At 70.9% G+C, this 16,865-nt stretch overlaps 4 protein-coding genes and 3 non-coding genes across 7 annotated transcripts; 4 read left to right on the top strand and 3 right to left on the bottom strand.

Moving 5' to 3' along the window:
* Positions 1-481: 481 nt before the first annotated feature.
* Positions 482-569, bottom strand: TRNAR-UCU (transfer RNA arginine (anticodon UCU)). Its single transcript is given in 2 exon segments — positions 482-517; positions 533-569. It is a non-coding gene; the product is annotated as a tRNA-Arg (tRNA).
* Positions 570-800: 231 nt separating this feature from the next.
* On the top strand, positions 801-873 carry TRNAV-UAC (transfer RNA valine (anticodon UAC)). Its single transcript has one exon. It is a non-coding gene; the product is annotated as a tRNA-Val (tRNA).
* Positions 874-1,188: 315 nt separating this feature from the next.
* TRNAV-UAC (transfer RNA valine (anticodon UAC)) lies at positions 1,189-1,261 on the bottom strand. The gene has a single exon. It is a non-coding gene; the product is annotated as a tRNA-Val (tRNA).
* Positions 1,262-2,750: 1,489 nt separating this feature from the next.
* LOC106492592 (calcium-binding protein 2-like) lies at positions 2,751-5,349 on the bottom strand. Its single transcript, XM_067295746.1, has 6 exons — positions 5,044-5,349; positions 4,550-4,580; positions 4,228-4,371; positions 3,886-3,995; positions 3,223-3,370; positions 2,751-3,061 (listed from the first exon to the last, which is right to left on the bottom strand). Exons 1-6 carry the CDS (start codon positions 5,299-5,301, stop codon positions 3,033-3,035), a joined length of 720 nt encoding a protein of 239 aa, XP_067151847.1. The 5' UTR covers positions 5,302-5,349; the 3' UTR covers positions 2,751-3,032.
* Positions 5,350-6,221: 872 nt separating this feature from the next.
* On the top strand, positions 6,222-7,693 carry GPR152 (G protein-coupled receptor 152). The gene is given in 2 exon segments (XM_067295233.1): positions 6,222-6,873; positions 6,875-7,693. Coding segments are annotated over 2 exon segments (1,452 nt in total). The 5' UTR covers positions 6,222-6,240.
* Positions 7,694-8,146: 453 nt separating this feature from the next.
* On the top strand, positions 8,147-14,190 carry CORO1B (coronin 1B). Its single transcript, XM_067295745.1, is given in 13 exon segments — positions 8,147-8,297; positions 9,707-9,909; positions 10,027-10,149; positions 10,239-10,368; positions 10,460-10,641; positions 11,141-11,161; positions 11,163-11,261; positions 11,714-11,818; positions 11,890-12,035; positions 12,130-12,187; positions 12,554-12,847; positions 13,468-13,543; positions 13,546-14,190. Coding segments are annotated over 12 exon segments (1,701 nt in total). The 5' UTR covers positions 8,147-8,297; positions 9,707-9,708; the 3' UTR covers positions 13,812-14,190.
* A 1,075-nt stretch (positions 14,191-15,265) lies between these two features.
* On the top strand, positions 15,266-16,436 carry PTPRCAP (protein tyrosine phosphatase receptor type C associated protein). Its single transcript, XM_067295231.1, is given in 5 exon segments — positions 15,266-15,309; positions 15,834-16,011; positions 16,013-16,106; positions 16,109-16,180; positions 16,183-16,436. Coding segments are annotated over 5 exon segments (642 nt in total).
* Positions 16,437-16,865: the final 429 nt, after the last annotated feature.

The following is a 16,865-nucleotide window of genomic DNA, read 5'->3' as shown; positions in this document are numbered from 1 at the left end:
TTCCACTGCGGGGAGCCTGGGGCCAAGTTCACATCTCCTGGGTCAAACCCCCTGCCTCCATCCCGCAGCAGCCTGGGGCATCCCTTGGGACTGATCACACGTCCCCCCGGGGCCGACCCAGCATCTCCTTCCATGGTGGGCTGGGGCTGACCCCATGTCCCACCTGGCATCTCCTTCATGTGATGGGCTGGGGCTGACCCTGCATCCCTTGGGGTTGACCAGAGTGCCCTGGGGCCAAACTGGCATCTCCTTCCCATGGTGGGCTGGGGCTGACCCTGCATCCCTTGGGGTTGACCAGAGTGCCCTGGGGCCAAACTGGCATCTCCTTCCCATGGTGGGCTGGGGCTGACCCTGCATCCCTTGGAGTTGACCCCATGTCCCCTGGGGCCAAGCTGGCATCTCCTTTGCATGGCAATCTGGGGCCGACCCCACATCCCTTTGGGCCGACCCCAGTGCCCCATCCTTTCCCCAGCAAAAGCAGCGACTCTGGTGGGACTCGAACCCACAACCTTTGAATGCCGCCTGCTGCTGCTAGAAGTCCAACGCGCTCTCCGTTGCGCCACAGAGCCACCCACGGCCCCCTGTGGCCCCTCTTCCCAGCCGGGACACCCCCCCCCACCCCCGGGATACCCTGTCCTGCTCCGGGGGTTCAGCACCCGAGGGTGGCCCTGGTGTCACAGAGCGCAGGGGCACCCACCATCGCCAGGACAGGAATGCAGCAGTGGAGACTGGGGCAGGTGACATCCCCCATGTCCCCTCCCCCGGGGTGACGTCCCAGGCCAGGGGGTGCCCACCGGGCTGGCTCCATGGTGTAGGGGTCATCACGTCTGCTTTACACGCAGAAGGGCCTGGGTTCGAGCCCCAGTGGAGCCACCCTGCCTCAGGCCTTTTACGCCCCCCCGGGGCTCCCTTTTTGCCCCAGGGATGCATGTGGGGGGCTGTAGGGCAGCTGGCCCCGTCCCTCCCCAGGCAGGTCCAAAGTGGAGCCCCCAGGGACGCCTGCCTCAGGGACTGTCCCCATCCCCCCCTCAAGAAAAGGTCTCCCGTTCCCCCCCCCCCCCAAGAGGTGTCCCTGCCCCATGGCCACTCACTGCCTTTGCCCTTTGGCACCCAGGGGTGCCCTAGCTCCTCTGTTCCCCCCCCGAGCGCAGACTGGCAGGACCCCACATAGGGGGAAAAGGAGAACGCTGGCTCCACTGGGGCTCGAACCCAGGCCCTTCTGCGTGTAAAGCAGACGTGATGACCCCTACACCATGGAACCAGTGGGGCAACAGGGCCTCTGAGCCCCCTGGGAACCCCCACCCCGAGGCTGCCCCATGGGCACTGGTGGTCCTGTCCCCATCGCCCCCCCAGTGACACCCCCGACACACTGTCACCACCGGTGGGCACCCATCCTGGAATGCTCTGGGTCCTTGTCCTGCTCCTGGTGACATGTTCTAGGACTATGCCAGAGGACGTGTCCTGGCACATCCCACTTTTGCCTTGCCCCCTTAGGGATGCACCAGACTACCGCCCCCCCCCAGCTGCCCACCCCAGCGCTCCCGAGGATGTGCCATGTCCCTTTCAGGGACCTGCCCTGTCCCTTGGGGCTGCCCAATGCATGTTGGCGCAGGAGCATGGAGCAGCCTGGCAAGACTCACAAGCTGTGTCACACCCAGGAGGTTGCCTGGCCCCTCAGCCCTCGCCTGCGAGCGGCTCCTGGGCACGCGCAGCATCACAGCTGACCTGGGGCACAGCCCACTCTGCCAGCCCCTGGGCCTGCACCTCAGCCACTGTCTACGGGTGAGCACTACAGCCTGCCCACAGCCTGCCTGCACCCTGCCTACAACCTGCCTGTACCCTGCCCGCACCCTGCCTTCAACCTGCTTGCACCCTGCCTGCATCCTGCCTGAGCCCTGCCAGTAACTTACCTGTACCCTGCCTGCAACCTGCATGAACTCTGCCTGCAACCTGCCCACACCCTGCCTGCAACCTGCCTGCAACCTGCCTGCATCCTGCCTGAGCCCTGCCAGTAACTTACCTGTACCCTGCCTGCAACCTGCATGAACCCTGCCTGCACCCTGCCCACACCCTGCCTGCAACCTGCCTGCATCCTGCCTATGCCCTGCCATTAACTTACCTGCACCCTGCCTGCAACCTGCATGAACCCTGCCTGCACCCTGCCCACACCCTGCCTGCATCCTGCCTGTGCCCTGCCAGTAACTTACCTGCACCCTGCCTGCAACCTGCCTGTACCCTGCCTGCATCCTGCCTGTGCCCTGCCAGTAACTTACCTGCACCCTGCCTGCAACCTGCCTGTACCCTGCCTGCAACCTGCATGAACCCTGCCTGCAACCTGCCTGCAACCTGCTTGCATCCTGCTTGCATCCTGCCTGCAACCTGCCTGCACCCTGCCTGCAACCTGCCAGTAACTTACCTGCACCCTGCCTGCAACCTGCATGAACCCTGCCTACAACCTGCATGAACCCTGCCTGCAACCTGCTTGCATCCTGCCTGCACTCTGCCTGCATCCTGCCTGTGTCCTGCCAGTAACTTACCTGCACCCTGCCTGCAACTTGCATGAACCCTGCCTGCACCTGCCCGCACCCTGCCTGCAACCTGCTTGCATCCTGCCTGCACCCTTCCAAGGACACAGGGCTGTCTGGAGTGGCCATGGAAACTCCCTTTCCCCCCCTGCAGGCACTGACCTACACAACCCCCCACCCCTCCACACAACCAGCAGGCAGTTTCCTCCACGTCTGAACAAAGAGCTTTATTGGGTTTCACCTTGCCCACCCTGGCCCCTGCTGCTACCTCTGAGGGGGTATTGGGGTGGAGGGGAGGTCTCGTGTCTGCCCTGCCTCCAGCTCCCGGATACGGGCTCAGCTCCAGCTGTTCACTCTGAACCCTAATGCTGGCCAGAGAGGCTAGGATGATCAACGCTCACCAGACAGGGAATATCTGGGGGGATGGGGACGTGCCCAGATCTGCTGACAAGGACTGTGTGTGTGGGGGTGGCTCAGCCCGGGGTCCCCTTCTCCCCCACAGCTTCGTTATCGGGAAGACAGCATCATGACGAACTCTGTGGGACGAGAGGGGAGGAGAGAGGTGGATGCAGGGCTGAGTCACCCCCGCACTCCCCAGCCACCCCGGTCCCATCCCTTGTCACACTTGGTGACCCCCCCCCCCGCCCCCCGGAGCCATTGGGCCGGGGAACCCTGGGGCCACAAGGTGCCCTCTCACCGTCGAAGTCCACGCGGCCATCCCCGTTGAGGTCCACGTCCTGCAGAATCTCATCCACCTCCTGTGCCTTGAGCTGCTCCCCCAGCAGCGCTGCGATGGCCTCCCGCATCTCCGCACCGCTGATCTCCCCATCCCCGTTCACGTCGAACTGCCAGCACCAGCACGTTGGGGGGGCCCAGGCCTCTCCCCACAGCCTCCCCACACACGGCCCCTCTGCCCCCTTGCCTGGCCCCCGCCATCCTCTCCCTGTGGCCGTGGTGACCCTCATGGTTATGATCCCCCCCATGGTCGTGGTCCTCCATGGTCTTCCCATGGTTCTTGTCCCCTCCATGCCTGTGGTCACCCCCCTGGACATGGTACCGCTGTGGCCATGGTCACCGTCATGATCACGGTTCCCCCGTGGTTGTGGTCCCCCATGGTCTTCCTGTGGTTCTTGTCCCCTCTATGCCTGTGGTCACCCCTCTGGATGTGCTCCCCCTGTGGCCATGGTCCGCTCTGCAGCTGTGGTTCCCCTACGGTCTTCTTGCAGCTGCAGACCTCCCTGACCGTGGTCTACTCCCACGGCCGTGGTCCTCCCATGGTCTTGCTATGGCCAGGGTCCCGCCAAGTCTGCGGTCCCCCTGTGGCCTCCCCATGGCCGTGGCCTGCCCACGGCGGCTGTACCTCGCGGAAGGCGATTTTGAGCTCCCGCACGCCCACCATGTGGGCTGTCTCCTCCCGCAGCTTCGGGCTCATCATCTGCACAAAGTCCTCGAAGTCCACGCGGCCACCCACTGCGCCACGGGAGAAGCGTGGGCTTAGCACTGCCCCGGGGGCCCTCTGGCCCTGTGTCGCCCACCCTTCAGCCCCGTCCCCATGGCCCACCTGCGGCTTGGTCCCTGCGTCCCCATGCCCCAATCCCCTATGGTGCCACTCCCACAAGCCGTGTCCCCACGTCCCAGCCCCACCATGCCCCCTACCCCCATCCCCGTGTCCCAGCCCCACGGCAGCCGGCCCTCCGCTCACTCCTCATCTTGACGTGCTGCGAGATCTCGATGAGCTCCATCTCCGTTGGCATGTACCCCAGGGTGCGCATGCAGGCGCCCAGGTCCTTGTAGCTGATGAAGCCATCCTGGTCCGTGTCAAACTCCTTGAAGGCATTCAGCAGCTCTGCCGCGCACGCACCCACGTGCACATGGGCCACCATCAGCCGTGAGCACCTGGGCACCACCGAGGACACCTCCCCACGGGATGTGTCCCCCCCCGGCTCTGCGTCCCAAGGTGCCTGCTATGCCCACTGGCCAGCCCCGTGGACACCCCTGGGCACCCAGTGCAGCCCCGTACTCACCGTCCAGCTCCTCCGGGGACAGGTCCCGCTCCTGGGCATGGGCGTGCAAGGCATGAGGGCAGAGTGAGACCCCCAAACCCCCATCCCCTTCCCCCCCCCGCCAAGCAAACAGCAGTGTCACCTTCGTTAAGCGTGCACCAAAATTAACTCCTGCAGGAGGGATTAGAGGGATTGGAGACAAAGCCCTGTCCGGTCCCTGCCGTGCCCGCGGCTCCACACTTGCATCCCCAGCCCAGCCTCGGCCCTGGTGCCCCCCCACCCCGTCTTCCCCCCATAACCAGGGACCAGAGCGTCCCCATCCCTCCCCAGTGCTCCCTGTACCCGGGCACTGGAGCATCCCATCCCTCCCCAGTGCTCCCTGTCTCCCCCTGTACCCAGGGACCGGAGTGTCCCCATCCCTCCCCGGTGCCCCCCGTCTCCCCTCCATACCCAGGGACCGGAGCGTCCCTGACCCCCCCGTTGCCCGCGGGACACCTGGGCCCCACGCCCTGCACCTTGCCGAAGACGGTGTTGAGGAAGGGCGAATACGCCTTGGCGGCGGCGGCAGCGTGCGGATCCCCGGGGCCCTTCTTGCTGTTCTTCCGCCCGTGGCCGTCGTGCCGCGACTCGGCGCCGGGGCTCTTGGTGCCGGGGGGGCCGCTCTCCTCGGGGGCTTTGGGGCTTTTCGCGGCCGCCTCCCCCCGCTCGCCCTTGCCCGAGGCCTCGGCGTCCTTGGGGACCCCCTTGCCGGCCGGGGCCTGGGTGCGCGGCATGGGGCCGGCACCGGAGCCAGGCGGGCACGGAGCGGGAGCCGAGGTGGCCAGGCCTTGAGGAGGCAGGGAAATGCTCTTACGGGCCCCCCCCGTCCCGGCCGCGCCGTGGCCCTGTGGAGGGCAAAGCCACTTAGCGGGGATTAGCGGCGGGACCGTCCGCGTCGCCGCGCTCGCGCTGCAGCAGAGCCACCGCCCGTGTCCCCCCGCAGAGCCGCCCCGTGGCCACATCCGTGACACCCGCCACGGTCCCCGTCCGTGCCCCCAGCGCTTGGCCACCACCCACGTCCCCGGTGCGGCATCCCCGGGGGTCAGGCGCCATGGAAATAAGGACCGTCCCCGTCCCCGCCGGGCCACCGCGATAGCATCGTGCCAGCTCGGCGTACGTCATGTGCGGCTCCGGGCATCGGCGGCCTCGGTGCGGGCTCTGCTCTTCCGCTCGGCGTTTCCTGATGCCCGATAACGGGTGGCGCTTCCGGCCATCACCTCCCTCGGCGCCGGCTGGCTCCAGGCAGGGGGAAACTGAGGCAGGGGCCCGCTGCCGCGCAACAGGGCGCCCTGCCACGCCGGTCCCCGCCGTCCGCCGCTCGGGCTCTCGCCGCCATCAAGGTAGGTCCAGCCGCGCTCACCACCCTGGGGGTGGGTGCCGGCCGGGCTCGGTGGGCGCAGGGGGGACATGCCCAAAACGGAGGCGGGAGGAGGTAAACTGAGGCAGCCCCAGAGCAGCCAACGGGTGAAGGGCTGCAGCGGGGACGTCGGACCCTTGTTCAAGGTGGCTCCTGGGGATTGAGGGGCCCCTGGGCGTGCAGGGACAGGGCGCCCCGGGCCAGCGTCCCCGCTGTCGCCGTGCCCAGCTGGGCTGCTCCACCAGGTGCCCCGGCCACGCTCCTGAGCCCGTCCACCCCCCCCCCCCCCCCCCCGCAGCACCCGGCGCGCCAGGCGATGGAGCCGAACAACACCACGCTGCCCTTCGCCCCGCCGCCCGCCGGCAAGCTGCCGTGGGACGGCTGGCTGCTGGTGGCCTGCGCGGCGCCGGGCCTGCCGGCCAACGCCGTCACCATCTGGCTGACGGGCCGGCGCCTGCGGTGCCGAGGGCTGGCCATCTTCGTCTTCAGCCTGGCCGCCTCCGACTTCCTCTTCCTCGCCAACTCGGGGCTGCAGATCTGGACAGTGGCCCAGGGGGACCTGTGGACGCTGGGCACGCCGCTGTGCCGCCTCCACAACCTGCTCTACAGCGTGGGCTACCACAGCGGGCTCTTCCTGCTGGCCACCATCAGCCTGGACCGGTGCCTGCTGGTGCGGGCGCCGCTGTGGTACCGGTGCCGGCGGCCGGCGGCCTTGCCGGCGGCGCTGTGCGCGGGCTCGTGGCTGGCGGCGTGCGCCTGCAGCGTGCCCAACGTGCTGCTGGCGGCGGCGGTGGAGCTGGCGCCCGGGGTGACGGCGTGCCTCAGCGAGCGGGGCGGCTGGGAGGCCCCGCTGCGCTGGCTGGAGGTGCTGCTGGAGGGAGTGCTGCCCTTCGGCCTCGTCGCGGCCTGCCACGGGGCCGTCCTGGCCCGCACGCTGCGGCGCCGGCCCGCCCGCCCCGCCCGCCCGCTTCCACTGCGTGGTGGCGGCCACGCTGAGCGCCTACGTGCTGCTCAACCTGCCCTTCCAGCTGGTGCAGCTGGCGCAGCTGGTGGCACCCGGCCGCGGTGGCCACCTCCTCTACTTCACGGGGCTGGCCTTCAACCTCAACAGCTGCCTCAACCCCTTCCTCTACCTCCTGCTCGGCGCCGACGCCGGCGCCTGCCTGCTGCGCGGCACGCGCGCTGCCCTCGCCCGCCTGCAACGCGCGGTCCCGGCCCACGCGCCACCCGCGGCCCTCGCTCCTGTGCCACCAGCTGTCCTCGCCCAAGTGCCACCAGCTGTCCTCACTCATGTGCCACCAGCTGTCCCTGCCCACGTGCCACCAGCTGTCCTCGCCCAAGTGCCACCAGCTGTCCTCACCCATGTGCCACCAGCTGTCCCTGCCCACGTGCCACCAGCTGTCCTCGCCCAAGTGCCACCAGCTGTCCCTGCCCATGTGCCACCAGCTGTCCTCGCCCAAGTGCCACCAGCTGTCCCTGCCCACGTGCCACCAGCTGTCCCTGCCCATGTGCCACCAGCTGTCCCTACCCAAGTGCCACCAGCTGTCCCTGCCCATGTGCCACCAGCTGTCCCTGGCCACGTGCCACCAGCTGTCCCTGCCCATGTGCCACCAGCTGTCCCCGCCCACGCCCCACACACGGTTCCAAACAAGGTGCCACCCGCTGCCCCCACCCAGGGGCCACCCGTGTCCTTCACCAACGTGCCCTCCGCGGTCCCCCCCTGCCTACCAGCCCCTGAGCCCACGGGCCGCCCGGCGGCACCTCCGTGAGGTGCCCCCACACCGCGTCCCCGGCCCGTCCCCACGCGCCCCGCGTGGCCCCCGCTGCCCCCGCGCCGCAGTGCGCAGGCGCGGGCGGCGCCCCCTCCCCCGGCAGAGCCCCCGGGAGCGCGGGCGCGCAGTGCGCAGGCGCGGGCGGCGCCCCCTCCCCCGGCAGAACCCCCGGGAGCGCGGGCGCGCAGTGCGCAGGCACGGGCGGCGCCCCCTCCCCCGGCAGAGCCCCCGGCCGCGCGGGGCGCGGGCGCGCAGTGCGCAGGCGCGGGCGGCCCCCCCACCCCGGCAGAGCCCCCGGCAGCGCGGGGCGCGGGCGCGCAGTGCGCAGGCGCGGGCGGCCCCCCTCCCCCGGCAGAGCCCCCGGCAGCGCGGGGCGCGGGCGCGCAGTGCGCAGGCGCGGGCGGCCCCCCCACCCCGGCAGAGCCCCCGGCAGCGCGGGCGCGCAGTGCGCAGGCGCGGGCAGCGCGGGGCGGGGCGGCGCCGCTCACTTCCTCCCGGCCGTACCGGTACCGGTACCGGCACCGGCAGCGACAGCGGCCCCCGACCGGCCCCGCTCCGCTCCGCCCGGCTCGGGCCCGGCCCGGCCCGGCCCGGCCTGCCGGTGAGTGCGGGGCTGGGGCCGCCGCGCTGGGGTGCCCCGGCCCGGCGATGCCGCGGCTCCGTCGTGCGCGGCGGCGCGGGTCCCTCCCGGCCCGGCGCGGGGGAAGCGGCCCCGGGGGTCCCTCCCGGCCCGTCGAGGCCAGCTCCGGCCCCGGCCCTGTCTCTAGGGGACGACCCCGCTCCCCGTCCGCATCCCCGGTGGGGCGATCCCCTCCCTGGGGGGGGGCAGTCCCCGTTACCGTCTCCGGTGGGGTGATTCCCTCCCCGGGGGGGTGACCCCATCCCCCATCCCCCCCCCCCCCCCGCCGTGGAGCGATCCTCTCCTCGTCCCCATCCCCATCCCCAGCGGGCCGATCCCCTCTCCATCCCCTCCCTGTTGGGGGGGCCGATCCCCATTGCCATCTGCCGTGGGGCGATCCCTCCCTGGGGTGGGGGTGCGATCCCCATCCCCGGTGGGACGATCCCTCCCTGGAGTGGGGGTGCGATCCCCATCCCCGGTGGGACGATCCCTCCCTGGAGTGGGGGTGCGATCCCCATCCCCGGTGGGACGATCCCTCCCTGGGGGGGGGGGGGTGCGATCCCCATCTGCCATGGGGCGATCCCTCCCTGGGTGGGAGGGTGATCCCCATCCCGGTGGGGCGAGCCCATCCCTTCCCTGCGGGGTGATCCCCATTCCCCGTGGGGGCGATCCCTGTCCCCATCCCCTGCGGGTTGATCCCATCCCCTCCTGGGGTGGGGGCCATCCCTGTCCCCCTTGGAGCCCCTGTTTCCTGCCTCCCACCCCGGGCCCCCTGCACCCCCACCGGGGCCGGCCGGGCCCCCCCAGTTCCCGGCAGCAGGGCAGGGAGGGGTTTGTTTGCCCAGCCGGGCACAGGGCAGGTACCATCCCGGCTTCCCGGCACAGGGCAGGTACCATCCCGGCTTCCTGGCTCCGGCAGGGAGTGGCAGAGCAGCCGCCCTTTACCCCGGAGCGCGGGATGGGACAGACCCCCCCCCTCCTCAACGGCGATGCCCTGGCCGCCCCCCACCCCCAGAAATGCTCCCAGGCGGGGGGAGGTGGGAGCCCATTTGGGGAGACAGGGGGGGAGACGCCCCCCTTCCTTAGCCCCAGGGCTGGGTGCCCCCTGTCACCTTCCCTGCCGCAGGGAGCACCCTCGGCGAGCGCGCCCCGGCCAAGGCGCCTGGCTGCCCTTGCTGGCTGGCTGCTCGGCCCCACGTCCCTGCCCTGCCTGTGCCGTGCCTGCCCCCGGGGCCGGGGCGTGACCGGGCCTTACTCCCCTCCCGGCCGTGCCGCGGTTCACGGGACCCCACAGCCACGCCGTGCTTGTGGCGTGTCTGGCCCTGCCTCCCGGCTCTGCCTGCGGCCGCCCCAGCAGGCACGTCTGACCCCCGCGCTGGGGTGCGCCCCAGCCATGTCGTTCCGCAAGGTGGTACGCCAGAGCAAGTTCCGGCACGTCTTCGGGCAGCCGGTGAAGACGGAGCAGTGCTACGATGACATCCGCGTGTCCCGGGTCACCTGGGACAGCACCTTCTGTGCCGTCAACCCGGCCTTCGTGGCCATCATCGTGGAGGCCAGTGGTGGGGGCGCCTTCCTTGTCCTGCCGCTGCACAAGGTACCGGGGCTGAGAACGGTGCTGCTCGTGACACCAGCGTGGGGCCGAGCTTCGGTGGTGCGGGGGGAGGGAGCAGGGCTTGTTTCGGGCAGCGCCTCCATGTCTCTCTGTCCCCAGACGGGGCGCATCGACAAGTCGTACCCCACGGTGTGCGGGCACACGGGCCCCGTCCTCGACATTGACTGGTGCCCCCACAACGACCACGTCATCGCCAGCGGCTCGGAGGACTGCACCATCATGGTGAGGGGCTTGGCGGGCGCCCGGGGGGCTGCGGGCGCAGCCGGGTGCCCTGCCTGCACCTGCGCCCACCGCCCCCTCTGCCCCGGCAGGTGTGGCAGATCCCCGAGAACGGGCTCACCCAGCCCCTGACGGAGCCCGCGGTGGTGCTGGAAGGGCACTCGAAGCGCGTGGGCATCGTCACGTGGCACCCCACCGCCCGCAACGTCCTGCTCAGCGCAGGTACCGCGGGGAGGCGGCGGGGGCTCGGGGGGGGCGCGGGCGGCCCCGCGGCCGAGCCTGCGCCCATGCCCGTGCCCGTGCCCCCGCGCAGGGTGCGACAACGCGGTGCTGATCTGGAACGTGGGCACGGCGGAGGAGCTGTACCGCCTCGACGGGCTGCACCCCGACCTCATCTACAGCGTCAGCTGGAGCCGCGACGGCGCCCGCTTCTGCACTGCCTGCAAGGACAAGAGCGTGCGCATCATCGACCCCCGCCGGGGCACCGTCGTGGCGGTGAGAGCCCGTGGCGCTGGCCTGCCCTGGCCCTGGCCGTGTCCCCAGGGTGCTGTCCTGCCCGTGTCCCTGCCCGTGTCCCCAGGGTGCCCTCCTGCCTGTGTTGCTGCCCGTGTCCCCAGGGTGCCATCCTGCCCTGGCCCTGCCTGTGTCCCCAGGCTGCCATCCTGCCCTGGCCCTGCCCATGCCCCCCAGTGCTTGTCCTGCTCTGGCCCTGCCCATGTCCCCAAGGTGACTATCCTAACCTGGCCTTGCTCGTGTCCCCAGGGGAGCTCCCATGACCCTGCCTGTGTCCCTGGGGTGTCCCCCGGCCCTCCCTGCCTGTCCCATGTCCCTGGGGTGTCCCCCGGCCCTCCCTGCCTGTCCCATGTCCCTGGGGTGTCCCCCGGCCCTCCCTGCCTGTCCCATGTCCCTGGGGGGTCCCCCGGCCCTCCCTGCCTGTCCCATGTCCCTGGGGGGTCCCCCGGCCCTCCCCGCTGACCCTGTGCCCTGCGGCCAGGAGAAGGAGCGGGCGCACGAGGGGGGCACGGCCCATGCGGGCCATCTTCCTGGCTGACGGCAAGATCTTCACCACCGGCTTCAGCCGCATGAGCGAGCGGCAGCTGGCGCTGTGGGACCCGGTGAGGGCTGCGCCGCGGGGCCGGGCTGGCGGGGACACAGGGTGCCTGTGGGGGCGAGGGGTGAGGGCAAGGAGTTGCCCGTGGGGCTGGGGTAGGGGCCCGGGGGTGCCCATAGGGCCTGGCACCCCCACGGGGAGCCTGAGGCCAGAGCTCAGGTGGGTGGGTGTGTCCTTCAGTGGGTGGGGCTTGGAAGAGGGTGGGGCCTCCCACAGATGTGGCCTCTGGTTGGCTGAGCGTCTTGGGGGTGGGGTCTTTGGGAAGGTGTGGCCATTGTGTGGGAGGAGCTTCTGGCTGGTGGCCCTTCTTGATTGGCTGCCTTGGTGACATGGGTGGAGTGGAGGGGATGGGCATGTCCCTGTGGGTGGGTGGGGCCCAGATGGGGCCCTGCCCCTAGGGGGGCGGGGTCTGGGCAGGGGGCGGGGCTCTGTGCGGCTCACACCCGGCCCCGGCAGGAGAACCTGGAGGAGCCCATGGGGCTGCAGGAGCTGGACTCGAGCAATGGGGCCCTGCTGCCCTTCTACGACCCCGACACCAACGTGGTCTACGTGTGCGGCAAGGTAGGGCCCCCACCGTGCCCACCGCATCCCCACCCGGCCCCTCTGGCCTCCTCTAACGACCCTGCCCCCAGGGCGACTCGAGCATCCGGTACTTCGAGATCACCGAGGAGCCACCCTACATCCACTTCCTCAACACCTTCACCAGCAAGGAGCCGCAGCGGGGCATGGGCTGAATGCCCAAGCGCGGGCTGGACGTCAGCAAGTGTGAGATCGCCAGGTGAGCCCCGGGTGGCCGCGCGAGTCGGTGGCCCGGGGTGGGAGCGGGGAAGGGCCCATCGGCCCCCCTGACCTCCCTCCACCACCCCGGGCAGGTTCTACAAGCTGCACGAGCGCAAGTGCGAGCCCATCATCATGACGGTGCCAAGGAAGGTGAGCAAGGAGCGGGGGTAGGGGGGCCGATGGTCGCAGCAGACCCCTGGCTACCCTTGCCCTGGGAGCTCTGCTTGGTGGAAGGGAGAGCCGGGTGCTGGGAGGGGACAGTGGGCGCCGGGAGATGCGCCGGTGGTGTGGCGATGCCGGGGAGGGCTGGGGGTACCTGCCCGGGCAGGGCAGGACAGCTGGGTGGGAGGATGGGGTGGGGGTACCTGGCGGGATAGGCAGTAGGATGGGGGTACTCGGGAGGATGGAGTGGGGGCATCCGGTGGGATAAGTGGTGAGATGGGGGTACCCGGGCAGGCTAGGTAGGAGGCTGGGGGCACCTGGGCGGCCCCCCCTGACTGGCGCGGCGGGGCGCAGTCGGACCTCTTCCAGGACGACCTGTACCCTGACACGGCGGGCCCCGAGGCGGCCATGGAGGCGGAGGAGTGGGTGGCGGGGCAGACGGCGGGGCCGGTGCTCGTCTCCCTGCGCCAGGCCTACGTGCCCAGCAAGCAGCGGGACCTCAAGGTGAGCCGCCGGAACGTGCTCAATGAGGGGCGCCCCGCCGCGGCGCCCCCCACCGCCACTGCCGCGTCCCCCGCTGCCGCCGCCGCTGCACCCACCCGCCTCAGCGCCCCCCCGGCCCTGGGCACTGCCACCGCCGGCTCCACGGTACGCTGGGGTGGGGCTCTGATTGGGCTGGGCTCGGGGTAGAGGGGGCAGGGCAGGGTGGGGGCAGGGCTGGTGGGCAGGGACAGTGGGCAGGGCTATGGCTGGGGCAGGGCTGAGTGTGGGGCAGGGCCAGTGGGCAGGACTGTGGCTGGGGCAGGGCTGGGTGTGGGCAGGGCTATGGCAGGGATGGGGCTGAGTATGGCAGGGTGAGGCTGGTAGGTGGAGCTATAGTGGGGTGGGGCTGGTGGTGGAGCTATGACAGGGGCAGGGCCGGGTGTGGGCAGGGCCAGTGGGCAGGGCTATGGCTGGGGCAGGGCTGGGTGTGGGCAGGGCCAGTAGGCAGGACTGTGGCCAGGGCAGGGCTGGGTGTGGGCAGGGCTATGGCAGGGGCAGGGCTGGGTGTGGGCAGGGCCAGTAGGCAGGACTGTGGCTGGGGCAGGGCTGGGTGTGGGCAGGGCTATGGCAGGGGCAGGGCTGGTGGGCAAGGTATGGCAGGGTGGGGCTGAGTATGGGCAGGGCGAGGCTGGTGGGTGAGCTACAGTGGGGTGGGGCTGGTGGGTGGGGCTATGGCAGGGGCAGGGCAGGGCCGGTGGGCGGGGCTGAGCAGGGTGTCCCCACAGGCGGGGGGGCGGCTGGAGGAGGTGCTGCAGGAGGTGGCCGCCCTGCGTCTGCTGGTGACGGAGCAGGGCCAGCGCATCTCCGCCTCGAGGAGCAGCTGAGCCGCCTCGAGAACGGCACGTCTAGGGCGCCCGGGGGGCCGGGCCCGCCGCCCCGCGACCCCCTGCCCCCCCCTTGGGGGACCCCAGCATGCCCCAGGGACCACGGCCAGGACCATGGCTCTGCCCCGCAGCCCCCCAGTGCTTGTCCAGACCTCCAGGGACCCCCAGCCCCGTCCCCTGACCCCCTAGTACCACCCCCGGGGGCTCCTTCCTGCTGCTGGGGCCTCCTTGTTTTGTACGGCTGACCAAACCCCCCCACACCTTGTCCTGTGGCCGCTTCCCCCATCACCCCCATTGCCTTACTGGGTGCTGCCCTTGGCTGTGCCCCCCAAATCATGGACCATCGCCCCCCACAACCACCCCCTCGGGATGGGGGGGGTCGTTCTAGGATCAAATGCTATATGCCCTGCACCCCCTCCGCCCCCCCATGTCCCTGTGGGGGGTGTGGGGTCTTCCACCCCTCCTATGGGGCATGGCATCATCTACTCCATGCCTATGGGAGTGTGTCCCTCCCCATATTTTGGGGGGGGGTTCTTCCCCTCCCCTCATCTCATCTCCCCCGCCCCCACCGTGCAGGGTCAAAATCTATATTTTCACTCCAAATAAAGGTTTCTTTATAAGAAAGACGTTTGCTGAGTGGGGGGGCTGGGGGCAGCCTAGGGGCATTAAGCACCACAAGGGTTAGAGAGCTCCTGGGGGGTGTGTGTGTGTGTGTGTGTGTGTGTGTGTGTGCGTGCGTGTTCCTCCGCAGCCCCCCAGGCGCGAGGGCAGGAAGGCGCAGCAGTCACGGGTACCCGCTCTCGCCTCGGGCAGGAAATGGCGCGGGCGGGTGTGTGTGTGTGGGGGGGATGGTTGGGGGGGTGCTCACACCCGGCGGGGGGCTACTGTGTCCCCAGCCAGAGCCAGGCCTAGGGCTCCTGACCCGGAGCTGGCAGGGGCTGGGGACGCCGGACCCTCCCCACCCGGCCAGGGCCCGATCACAGGCCGCCGCGGCTATAGTGCAGCACCTCACACCCCTGGGTTGCCTGAGTGCATTTCGGGTAGGCGGGTAGCACCCATCCTCCCCCCCCCCCCCCCCCGATACATCCGCTGCACGTCAGGCCGGAAACACCAGGGAGGGCCCCCCCCCGCCCCCCCAGCACAGCACCAGGACCTGCTCCGGCAGCACCCGGCGATGGTGAGCATCCCAAAGGGGGAGGGTAGCTGGGGGGGGGGGGGGGGGGGGATGAGGGGACCGTGGGACCAGGCTCCTAAGGCAGGAGCTGCCTCCAAATCCAGCCCTTTTCCTGCCCTCCCCAGAAGCACTCAGAGAAGGTGCTATGTGGTGGGGTTTTTTTTTTGGGGGGGGGGGGGGGGGTGCTTTGCCACTGCTATAGGGTGTGCAGGGCTGTGGGGGCAGCACTATGGGGCTGCACAGGCTTTAAGGCCTTTGCTATGGGGTCTTGCAGGTGCTACTGGGGGGGGGGGGGCAAAGCAGGTGCCATTGGGCTCTGTGGGGCCAGGCAGAGCTACAAGACCAGGGCAGGGGGCTACAGGGTGCTGTGGGGCCCTGGGGAGGGAGGGGTGCACAGGGTTATGGGCTGAGCTGGTTCTTCTGGAGCTGCTGGGGTACGCTGGGGCTGGGGGGGGGGGGGGGCAAATTGGGGTGGGCACTGTGCAGCTGTGTGGGACGCTGCAGCCTCATGGCCTTGCAGGCGCTATGGGGCAGGGCGACAGGGCGCGCAGGGCTAGGGGCCTTTGCAGGTGTGGCTGGAGGAGGGGAATTGCATAGGGCTTGGGGCTGTGCAGCTGCTGTGGGGCCGGGTGGGCTGCGGCACCGCGCCGGCGCGCGGGGCTGTGCAGCGCCGTGGGGCTGTGCACAACAGGCTGCTTGCAGAGCTGCGAGGCTGTACAGAGCCGTGGGGCTGTGCAGGCACCGTGGGGCTGTGCGGGGGTGGCGGCAGGCCTGGCTTCCTCCGCCCTGCAGCTGCAGGTGCTGCGGCTGCCTGCAGCTTCCCGTCAAGCAGGGCTGGCGTGGGCACCTGCCCGAGCATGACGCCGGGTTCTGGGGGGCGGGGGGGGTGGGGGAGGCGGGGGTGGCAGCGGGGGCCCACTTTGCGTCCCCATCCCCTCGGTCCCACTGCCCTTTGCTCCGGGCCTGCCCAGCTTTCCGGGACGGGGAAGGGCCTGGGAAGCTGCGACCGTGCGGGGAAACCCTACGGGCCGGGCTGGCAGGGAAGAGCCGGGCACCGTGCCGAGCTGCCTGACCCGGCACCGCCGTCCCGCAGGCTGCAGCGCCGCCGTGCCCGCGGCCCCCGGGGCTCGCTGCTGCTGCTGGCGCTGCCGGGGCTGGCGGCCGCCTCGGAACCGGTGGGCAGCCGCAGCGACCGGGCCGTGGGGGCCCTGGTGGGCGTCCTGCTGTGCCTGGCCCTGGGGCTGGCCCTGGCCTGGCACCACCTCTGCCGCCCTCTCCGCCGGGCGCTACCACCCCCGGCCCCTGGGTCGCCGGGCCCTGGCGCTGCTGCAGGGCCGCTGGAGCCGCCTGCGGGCCACAGCCTCCCCCGGGCACAGGGCCCCGATGAGGCCGAGGATGAGGTGAGGCCCCCCCGCGACGAGGAGGAGGAGCTGATGCCCTGGCCCAGGACCAGCAGGATGAGGAGGACGAAGAGGAGGAGAAGGAGGAGGAGGAGGAGGAGGAAGAGGAGGCCACGGCAGCCTTGACCGTGGAGACAGACGACGCGCCGGGCGCAGAGCCCGCGGACCTGGCTGGGACCCCCCCCTCGGCCGGGCAGGTGGCGGGGGGCAGCGCCGAGGCCCTGCTCAGCGACCTCCACGCCTTCTCGGGGACGGCCGCCTGGGGGGACGCGCGGCCCCACGTCACCGCCCTCTGAGGCCACGGGGGGGGGGGGGGGGGGGCCGGCCTGCGGGGGGGCCCCTGTCCTCGGGGGCCCCCTGCCCGCAGGGTCCCCCAGCCCCGGGGAACACCCTGCCATGGGGGGGGCCTGCTGGCCGCGGCGGCCCCCTGCCCGGGGTGACGCCCTGCCCTGAGCCCCCCCCCCCGGCCGGGTCCCCGACCCCGGACCCCGCTGCGCCCCCCACCCCGGGGGGGCCCTGCAGGCTCTGGGCGCCCGCTCCCCCCGCCCCCGGCGGAGGCTCCCCATTGGCTGTGCAGGTGCAGCCACTGACCAATAAAAGAGCAGATTGGCCCTTCCATGGCCCGCCACTTCTGTGGGCTGGAGGGGGCGGGGCCTAGGGGAAGGGGAGGGGCTTAGGGGAAGGGGCGGGGCTTGATGAAAAGGGGGCAGGGCCTGGGGGCAGAG

The sequence above is a fragment of the Apteryx mantelli genome, chromosome 4 (genome assembly GCF_036417845.1).
Source record: "Apteryx mantelli isolate bAptMan1 chromosome 4, bAptMan1.hap1, whole genome shotgun sequence".
NCBI lineage: Eukaryota > Metazoa > Chordata > Aves > Apterygiformes > Apterygidae > Apteryx > Apteryx mantelli.
Note: the sequence above shows the minus strand (reverse complement) of the source record. Positions and strands in the feature narration are given on the sequence as shown.

Excerpts from the sequence above, each read along its gene's own strand:
- LOC106492592 (XM_067295746.1), bottom strand. The coding sequence starts at position 5,301 with ATGCCGCGCACCCAGGCCCCGGCCGGCAAGGGGGTCCCCAAGGACGCC. Across the intron at positions 4,372-4,549 it reads GTCCCCGGAGGAGCTGGACG|AGCTGCTGAATGCCTTCAAG; the intron begins GTGAGTACGGGG and ends CGTGCGCGGCAG. Across the intron at positions 3,996-4,227 it reads GCAGCACGTCAAGATGAGGA|TGGGTGGCCGCGTGGACTTC; the intron begins GTGAGCGGAGGG and ends CCCGTGGCGCAG.